The sequence below is a fragment of the Vigna radiata genome, chromosome 6 (assembly GCF_000741045.1).
Source record: "Vigna radiata var. radiata cultivar VC1973A chromosome 6, Vradiata_ver6, whole genome shotgun sequence".
NCBI lineage: Eukaryota > Viridiplantae > Streptophyta > Magnoliopsida > Fabales > Fabaceae > Vigna > Vigna radiata.
In genome coordinates this window covers 15780536-15790278 of record NC_028356.1, presented here as the reverse complement: position 1 = coordinate 15790278, position 9743 = coordinate 15780536, and the positions used below count along the sequence as shown (strand labels likewise).

General features: G+C 35.8%; 1 protein-coding gene across 1 annotated transcript; it reads left to right on the top strand.

Annotated features, from left to right (window-relative positions):
• The first annotated feature begins 238 nt into the window (after positions 1-238).
• LOC106763122 (RNA-binding protein 38) lies at positions 239-5197 on the top strand. Its single transcript, XM_014647315.2, has 6 exons — positions 239-750; positions 886-1009; positions 1179-1305; positions 3428-3464; positions 3603-3870; positions 4873-5197. The coding sequence occupies exons 1-6, from the start codon at positions 568-570 to the stop codon at positions 4959-4961; spliced, it is 828 nt and encodes a 275-aa protein (XP_014502801.1). The 5' UTR covers positions 239-567; the 3' UTR covers positions 4962-5197.
• Positions 5198-9743: the final 4546 nt, after the last annotated feature.

Here is a 9743-nt window from a genome sequence, read left to right as displayed (position 1 = left end):
ACACTTCAAGTGAGATAGTAACGCAGCTGTCACTTGTGATATACTACAAAGCCCACACCATCTCTTCCTTCTCTCTTTGGCCAGCAAATTAGAGTTTGCAGCTGTCAGATCTCTTTCTCTCTCCTCCACCACCACCCTTTTTCTAACTCCCTTTTCCTTTTCCCTTAAAACAATAAATTATATATATATATATTTATAAAACAACTCACTTTTTTTAATTATTTTTTCCTTTTCGTATATTTTTGTTTTAATTAACTAACTCCTCTGTCACAAACAACCATCAAATAATAACGATACCACACCATCATAAACCATACCCACCACCCCTTTCCCTCAGCTTCTCTTCAAATTCAATGATTCTTGTGTCGTGAAGGGGCGTTGTTGAATGGTGAAGTAGGACAAATACAAGACACGGTCACACAGAGAGAAAGAGAGAGAGAGCAGAAAACCAGAAGAGAAAATGGCAGTGACAAGTCAATAAGTAGAGATCAGAAGAAACAAGACACCCTTTTGAGCTTAACTAGCTTTCATGCATAAACAAGGACACCTTTTTCTTCCCTTGGCACCATGGCTTACCCACATTACCGATCACAGTTCGGAGACACAACGTTCACTAAGGTCTTCGTTGGAGGCCTAGCTTGGGAGACTCCAACCGAAGAAATGCGCAAATATTTTGAGCAGTTTGGTGAGATTCTTGAAGCTGTCATTATCACTGATAAGAACACAGGAAAATCTAAAGGCTACGGATTCGTATGTTTCTTTCTCTCTCTCTCTATATATCTTTCTAACTCTTTACTCTGCCTCAAACTTGATTCTCTTTCACTGCAACATATGTGTTGTTTGATTTGATCCTCATTACACACAAAAACATGTCCCATATAACAGGTAACATTCCGTGATCCAGAATCAGCTAGAAGGGCATGTGCTGATCCAAACCCAGTGATAGATGGAAGAAGAGCAAATTGTAACATTGCTTCTCTCGGAAGACCTAGACCATCACCACCAAGAGGTTAATTATTTTATATGCATTTTCATTCTTCCAATGTTATGAACATCATCATCATTATCAGAATATCACATATTACTATTATACATAGGATAATATACATATATATATATAACATAATGTTTTGTTCCTTGATCAAATTTGTGGTTGTGTTGTGGGGGTGGTAATGCAGGAAGAGGTACATTCCAAGGAGGAGCACCGGGAACAGCTTCATACAGTGGTGTGCCGGGGGCAGGAGCACCGGCACTAGCACCGCCGCCGCCGCCACCACCTCCACCGCTGGTGTACCCGCCATATGGGTTAGTGAGTTAGCTTTGTACATTTACTGTGGGCATTTATTATTACCCATGTCTGTCACTCACAGTCAAAGAAACTGGTCCATTGTATTAATTGAGAACTGCATATAGACGCACACATTGCTGTCTACATATGTCGCTTGACTGCTCCCCCCCAATTACAGTAGGTCTTGGTGACAGCGTGAAAATCCTCACGTATCATATCACCATTAAAAGTACACACAAGGCCAAACTTTCAACAACCATCATGTGCATTTCCTCCCCCTAGTTTGCTTCCTCTTTTTTTTTTTTTTTTTTTTTTTTTTTTTTTTTTTTTAACTACCACCACATTCAAAACCTCAATCAATTCAATTTCATTCCCTCCAATCTCATCACTTGATCAACTACTACACCAACTGTCAAAATAATAATAAGAAATTACATTTATTACGTAAAAAAAAATTATTGAAAGAAGGGATATACTAAAAGTGACCGGTCGGATTATCGCATATCTTGTGTTTCTGATAGAGATTACTCATTGGCAAAACATGTTTTCAAATAAAGACCAATATGACTCATTTTATGTTCTAGTTTAAGCTTTTCTATGTATGTTGAATCTTGAAGGAAGAAAAAAAAACTACATTTTTCGCACTACAACCTGACATAGGGGTAAAATAGAGATGTGGGGGGTTAGGTTTTCGTGTCTTTTAAAGAGGAGTGTTGCGATTCAGAGACAATATTGTTGAGTTATTAATGTCATAAATTAAAGAAGGCCTAAGAAGATAGGGTGCTTGTAGATTTTACCTATCGATGAGAAACATTACTTTGTAACTTATGTAATTGATGATGCATCTATGGTAATAGTAGAAATATGGATGACAACAGGTACAGATCAATGGATATTTAATCCGTGGCAATGCATGTACATTTTTCTTTTTTATGTGTGATATATAGTGGTCCTGCGTCAATAAATTTGTTTTATAATCTTGTACATAATAAAATCCCTCAGCTCTCGGTACTTTTGCATGTCCTGTACCATCAAGTCATTTTCTCACCAGCAATGTTATTGTTGTCTTATGGTGTATTAGTTGGTAAATTAAAAAGTACTCTTAAAAGACCATCAACGGATAAACAAAAACAGAAGGGAAATTACTCTTATGTTAACTTCTTTCATTTTCTGAGGATTGTACGAGTAGGACACACAGTATACAAACTTAAGTTTTTGGATGCAATGTAACCGCAGAAAGCCAGAACAAAGAAATGTTGAAGATGAACAGTGTTACTTTATTTGTTTCTATTTACAACTTTTCTTCTTTGTTCTTTCTCTCAGGTGTTTCAAACCTCTTTTTCTTCAATTGTAAAAAAAAAAAAAAAAAGTAACGTTTTTATGTCGTAGTTAATTAGTTTTATTTGAATGAGATATATTAACATTAGCCGAATCTTTTCTCTTCTATGTCTCTACAGTGTAGGGTATTGAATTTTACTGTCTCTTTCTTAATCGTAAAGCTGAAGATATTATACTGCAAAATAAAATAATAAGATTTTGAGCGGGTGGTTCAACTTTTTGAATCAGCTAGAAACTTCTACCAAATAATAGTTGATAGTTCTTTATACGTTCTATCAGAAATTTCCTTCCTTAAACTCTACTCTGTCAGTTCCAACGAGGCAGCATAGTTTATACTTTTATGTGCATGCAAAATTTCATATCATTGGATGCTACCTTGACCATTCTTTATATATATTGCTTTATTCCTTCCTTTTTCTGCTTGATGGGGGCAACTACATGTTCATAATTCCTGAGCCACAAAAAAGAGTCTCATCACTGAATCAGTCATAACTAATTCAATCTCAAGGACCATGCATATCATATCATACCATACCATGCCATACATACCAAACGCAAAAGCACTAACTCTCATTACACATTGATGAATTTAGGGGTCCCACATGACAACTAATATTAATGGTTTTTTTTCCTCACTGGTTTTGCTGGGAAAACCTAACATGTTAAGTTCAGTGTCAGTCCACAACAATAGGAGTGTTCCATTTTGAGCATTGCTTCTCAAAGAAACAAATGCACCTCTGCATTAACGTATTTCCTTCCATATTTGCTTGGTGATTAAATTGCTTTCAAATCTCTTTGCAGCTACCCTACCTACACCCCTGATTATGGGTACCATCAAGTAAGCATCTTTTCTCCCTCCAATCAATTAAGAACATGTAGTTTATTTTTTAATGATGTCAGGTTGGTTGCAAATAATGGAGAACAGTTGTGTAACATTTTGCTTAGTTAATGATTGTGCACATTTGTGTGAGCACAGGCCACATTGTATAACCCACAAATTCAGCAACCACAATACTACCAACAACTCTATGGACCATCCTCCTCCACCATGGGTTCCCCGTATTACTATGGATATTCTGTGCAAGCACCAAGAACTACCTTTTCCACACCCCAACCACATCGCATACCAGCTGGACCCTCTTATCTATACTACCCTACACCAATGGAACCCTCATTTTCTGCATATCGTCCACCACCTCAGTTGCAACAACTTCCAATAAGGCAACCCCCTCCTTCCCCTAGTGGTACTATTCCTTTTCTCTTCTCTAATAAACTAATTTCATTCAAACTTTATATATACAGAAACTTTTAAATAATGCATTTACTGATATAGAAAAAAAAACTGCATTGTTGATGCATGTATTGTTGATTCTAAATTTGGTTAGGCTTCTTATATTGGACACCCTTAACTTCCATTTTATATGTATATGACTTAAATGTATGCATACACACATGGCCACACAGAGGAGAGGAGAGTGGAGTGAAAGAGAGAGGTGCACAGAGATTTATGAATTATGATGCACTTACTGACACACAATATATATTATGATTTGGCTGTAACATGTGGCCATAGGGGTCCACATGGGCAACCCCAGCCCCATGTGAATGAGCTGTCTCGGTTGTGCCATGAACCGTATAATGTATGGGTCAATGTGGAAGAAAGTCATGACAGAGGGAGAGGGTCATCATGTAAAGTAACAGTGAATGCATGTGGTTTCAATAGGAAAAAAAAAATATTCTAGTGGTTAAATTCTTTAAAGAACCAGTCAAATGATCTTGCTTCCATGCATTGGCCCACACTGCATGTTTGACACATACTACCACTGCTGTAAGTTTTTAATATTAAACAAATCTGTGCAGTAACCGAAACAAGTTAACTTTTTTTCTTTTTACAGATCACCTGCAAACTCTTTTCAATGTGTTTTCTGCATTCTTTAAAAAAATGGATGTGTTTTTTAATCTAATTATAAAATCTGTTTGCTATTACCATATGACAGTTATGTTAAAGTATAATTAATCTGTGTCATGAACTCTGTACTATCTGAGTGTTTTATAGTTTAGATACCAGTTTTGTTTTGAATTTTCTTATTCACTTCTTCCAACAAGCACACACTAATATGTATGTATATATTATAGTATAGAATTGTAATCAGTAGCCAAATATCCATAGAGATTATTAATTGATTAGAATTTGAATGATGAAGACAAGGTGACAATTGTTTATTATGGTTGGTTATTGTGATCAGACTCACAGACTCAGCAACGTACCACGTCCGAGGCAGCAGGTGGAGTAGTTATAACTTCAGAAAGTTCAAATACCCAAGGGAGGAACTGATAAATATATATAGCTGCTAAGTTTCAACTGTATAATCTTCAAATTAAATTTTATCACATTAATTCTTGATCTTTTTCCACATGATCATATCTTCATTTTTTTGGTCCACATGCTGTAGCTTTTAGGAAATAATGGTTCGAATCAGATTAGTTGTGTTCCCCACAGCCATGGCATTCAAAAGTTGGACTAATCTACTTCATGGAGATTGTCTTCATTTCTCTTTTCCTTCTTTTCAAGGAGATCTTCACTTATATCATTTTTCCTAATTAACTCTATTTTCCTTTTAACTTATACTTTCTTCTACTATAAGAGCTTGACATGCATGGAACATAATAGAGAAATTCATCAGCGCCCTTAAATAAGACTTTTTGAATTTTGTTTAAGATCTCACAGTTGGCAAGATGTTTATTTGTGCATAAAATAAATTCTAAGATGATGTATATTTTTTTTTAAATAATAAAAATTGTAATGATTTTATTTGAAATTCAATTTGTGTTGTAGGGTAAGGGTAAATTTGAGACATTTGATGTTACGAGCAATTTTCATTCGTCTGTTTATGATTTTTCTCAATCCTAATATCAAGATGCAAAGATTTTTTTACCATAGGAAGAGGAAATATATGAAAGAAAATCATGGACTTTTTTTACCATGGGACAGCTGGAGTATAAAAAAATCAAAGAAAATCATGGATTTTTTTTTTAAGAAGACAAATATTTAATCATTCTTTGTTAAACTAGTGTTATTTATTGATTTTGTTTTCGAAAATATATTTTTAGCAAATAAAATCACTTATTTTGAACAAGCTCTTCTAATTAAAATTGTATCTTCATAAATCTGGGGACATAGAGAACTAATTTTCTGGATTATAACCTCCAAAATTTTAATGGCCGGAAGAAAGTGTTCATGAATTCAAGCTACTGAGTACAAAAACAATATAATGAAATAATTTATATTATGAAAGAATTTACAAAATATGATGGGCCAAACAGCTACTGACATACAATATTTTTTATAAAGCTGATATGCTTTAAACTTGCAGAGATAGGAGGGAATATTTAGATATTGTGAGATATAAAGACCCAGTGTAAGAAATTTAAAATTCTTACAGAAAATCTTGACTAATTGGTCAACGATGGGATAGAGTAAATGTTTAAAAAAATTAATTTGTATACAAAAACTCACAAAGTTCTAAATCAATAGAGCTAATAATTAACCCTTTATTTTCAAGTTGTCTAACTTCAACTCTTTCTTGATTGTTAACTCGTTATAATTACTTCAATTAGGTCGGTCAATATCTCAGGAATGTCATCTTCTAGTTATTTGTGACTTAAACCACTATTAGAAGTTTTCATGCTTTCATTCTAAATCTATCTGCGGAATTTATTAAAGTCAGCGATACGTATGCTTAAATTTTATGTATATTAAATTGATAAATAATAAACGATGTGATGGTAATAAGATAACTTGAATAGAGTCCAAGTTCTATGAGTTTAATTAATTTAGAATCCTTATTTTGTGTTGAATTTGTTGTGCTGTCTCTTTAGTTTACCTAACATTAAAAAATAAATAAAAAATTCAAATTCACTTGAATAATATTCTTTTATCAGTAAATGTTAATTACTGGTTTTGTTTATAGCGAAAAAAGAACAATCCTTTTTTTTCTTACAACTTTTCCCATCCTTTCCTTTTCTTACCACCTCTCTTATTTTTCTTTTCTCTTTTTCTTCTTTTCAACTTTTTCACCAGGCCAATTTTATTTGAATAAATTTAAAATCAGTAATATATATATATATATATATATATATATATATATATATATATATTTTTTTTTTTTTAACTTTTTTTATTAATTTAAGAGTCTAAAAGAGACATATAATTATGAAAGCAGAATAAATTAAAAAAGAGTATAAAACGTAAGATAACATTTTTTTTCCGTACATTTTTTTACATGTTTTTTCTCTTAAAATTCCTCCTAATTTTTCGACCCTCCATCGTTCTTCCCAAAATCCCTTCCTCTCTCTCAAAATTTTTGACTCCTTACGTTTCGTCCCGTTCCTAAGTTGCACATCTGTTTCATTCGTTTTCTTCCTTTCTTCCTGCTTCACTAGTATAGTTAAAGGAATAAACATAAGTTGTTTTCGACCATAGGCATCAGTTTAGAAACCGAGGCATATCCAGGCGAGGTAAAAGGTCAGTAGGATTCGCCTTGGTTCTCTTTAACTGAAGCAGTATCTAGGATTCGACTTGGTTCTCTTAGAACCAAGGTAGTATCAGTTCTTCCACCTGTCCTAATTGCCTTCACCACCACGAACCTTCCCTTCACAAGCCTTCCATCGGACAGGTTCTGCGCGGGGGTGTCCATCCTGTTGGGAGAGAACGGGATGAGGAGAAAGGGCAGTAGAGGGAAGCACTAGCAGCCGACCACGTAAGGCCTGAAGTGGTGGCCGCGAATGCTAATGACCTTGTCCTAGACGATGTCGCTGGAGGTGAGGCGGTGGTAGAGATTGGAGAGGGTGATGTGGGGCTGTTAGAAGCTGGCAACCCAAAGTCACTACAATCTCTGAGTCCACAGATCTTACAAGCATGGATATGGCTACCTTGTTCGGCAAGTTAAGAGAACATGAGTTAGAACTTAGTAGACTGAAGGACGAAGAGGATATTGAAGAGAAGAAGTCCATTGCTCTTAAAACAACAAGCAAGAAAGCCTCAAAGTCAGAGGAAGAATCAGATGCAGAGATGGACGACAAAGAATTGATGACCATGGTGGTAAGAAAATTTAGTCGACTTGTGAAAAATGATAGTTAACTTACTAACCACGCAAGTCACAGCAAAGCTAGAAAAGCTCATAGGTCAAGCACTGTACAATGCTACGAATGTGGAAAAAAGGGACACATCAAACCAGAGTGTCCAAACCTGAAGCTAAAGCATAAATTCAATAGAAAGTTTCCTCAAGACAAGAGCAGAAAACAAAAAGGAGCTTATATTGCTTGGGAAAACAGTGACTCTGATACTTCAAGTGATGAAGATCATAATCAAGAAGAGGAGTCCAACATCTGCTACATGTTTGGAGCATCATTGGCTGACTATGACAGTGACACAGAGTTTGAACAAGAACCGATTGAAGTCGAGTATGACCTACTACTGGATGCTTTCAAGGAAATTCATGCTGAAGCTATGCAACTCCAGTATAAGGTTAATCGACTTAACTCTGATAGGAAAGATTATGAATATAGAATCAATAATCTTGTCACTGATAATAAAATGTTATAGAAAGAATTAGATGAAGCCTTAAAGTCTGCTAAAGAGATTAAAATTGAAACTGTTACAATAGAAAAAGCATGTGATAAATGTCCTACTCATGAAAAGAAAATAAATTACTTGACTAGTATGCTAGCCAAACTTACTCAGGGTAGAGATAACTTGAATGTTGTATTAAAGTCTACTGGTAGAGTTATTAACATACAAGGCATTGGTTTCAAAGCTAACTCTAATAGGTCCATTACAAGAAAATTTTTTGATTTAAGCAAACCTGTTAAACATGCACTAGTAAAAAATTGGGTTTTTACAGCGCACATTATGCCACGGTTCACCAGAAACCGCAGCATAATGGTGCGCGGTGGCAGTTCTGTAAATAAAACGAAAGAATATGCCGCGGTTCAGAGAAGAATCGCGGCATATCCTCCAGTCAACCATCCCCTTTGACCCACGTTTGAATAAAAAATGAAATAACAGGGGTATATGCCGCAGTTCTTTGGGGAACCGCGGCATATACCCAAGTCAACTTATTACAGGGGCTGACTTAGTCAGAGAATGTCAGAAGTTACAGGGGTATATGTCGCGGTTCCCCAGATAACCGCGGCATATACCCCTGTCATTCCCAAGAAGGCAGCTGGGGAGACAGAAGTATTCAGAACGTTACAGGGGTATATGCCGCAGTTATCTGGGGAACCGCGGCATATACCCCATGTAACTTCTGAAGTAACCCATCAGTCACCCATCAGTCAGGGAATTTCAGAAGTTGCAGGGGTATATGCCGCGGTTCCACAGAGAACCGCGGCATATACCCCTGTAACGTTCTGAATACAATAACTCTCTCCAACTGCCTTCTTGGAAATGACAGGGGCATATGCCGCGGTTCCCCAGCGAACCGCGGCATATCCTCCCACCTGAAAAAAATTTAAAAATAANTTGAAATATTTCGAGGAATATACCGCGGTTCAGCGGGCAACCGCGGTATATAGTGCAAAAATAATTTTCAAAAATGCCATTTAGGTTATTTTTTTAATGACTATAGGCCGCAGTTTGCTGTGAAACCGCGNCATATAACCATAATANACCGCGGTTAAGTACTTAACCGCGGTAGATTCCCCTATCACAGTTAAAAANTAAAATTTTGGAACAGTATCGTCTTCTTCGCGCAGACGCTGCTTCTTCGACTTTCTTCTCCCGCCGCGATCACCCCTCTCAGTTCCCTCGTTTCTTCACCGTTTAAACTCAAAATCGATCATTTCACATTTTTGACGATAAGAAACAGTTTGAGCCGATCAAAATCGTTTGAAACGCTTGTCATTGCTCTCCGCTGCCATTCTCCTATTTCGCACCAAGCTTTTTCGCCGCCCCTGTTCCAGGTATTTATGCCCTTTTGCATTCTTAACATGATTTCTTCATTAGTTTTTGCATAATAACAATTGCTATAGTTATGGTAATGTATGAAATATCTATAGTTTTGGTAATGTATGGTATAGTTTTTGATAAAGTTTTGGTAATGTATGAAATTGCTAT

What these genes read in the sequence shown, in the direction of transcription:
- LOC106763122 (XM_014647315.2), top strand. Translation starts at nt 568, where the DNA reads ATGGCTTACCCACATTACCGATCACAGTTCGGAGACACAACGTTCACT. An exon ending in TAGACCATCACCACCAAGAG is followed by an intron (nt 1,010 to 1,178) that starts GTTAATTATTTT and finishes GTGGTAATGCAG; the next exon opens with GAAGAGGTACATTCCAAGGA. An exon ending in CTGATTATGGGTACCATCAA is followed by an intron (nt 3,465 to 3,602) that starts GTAAGCATCTTT and finishes GTGTGAGCACAG; the next exon opens with GCCACATTGTATAACCCACA.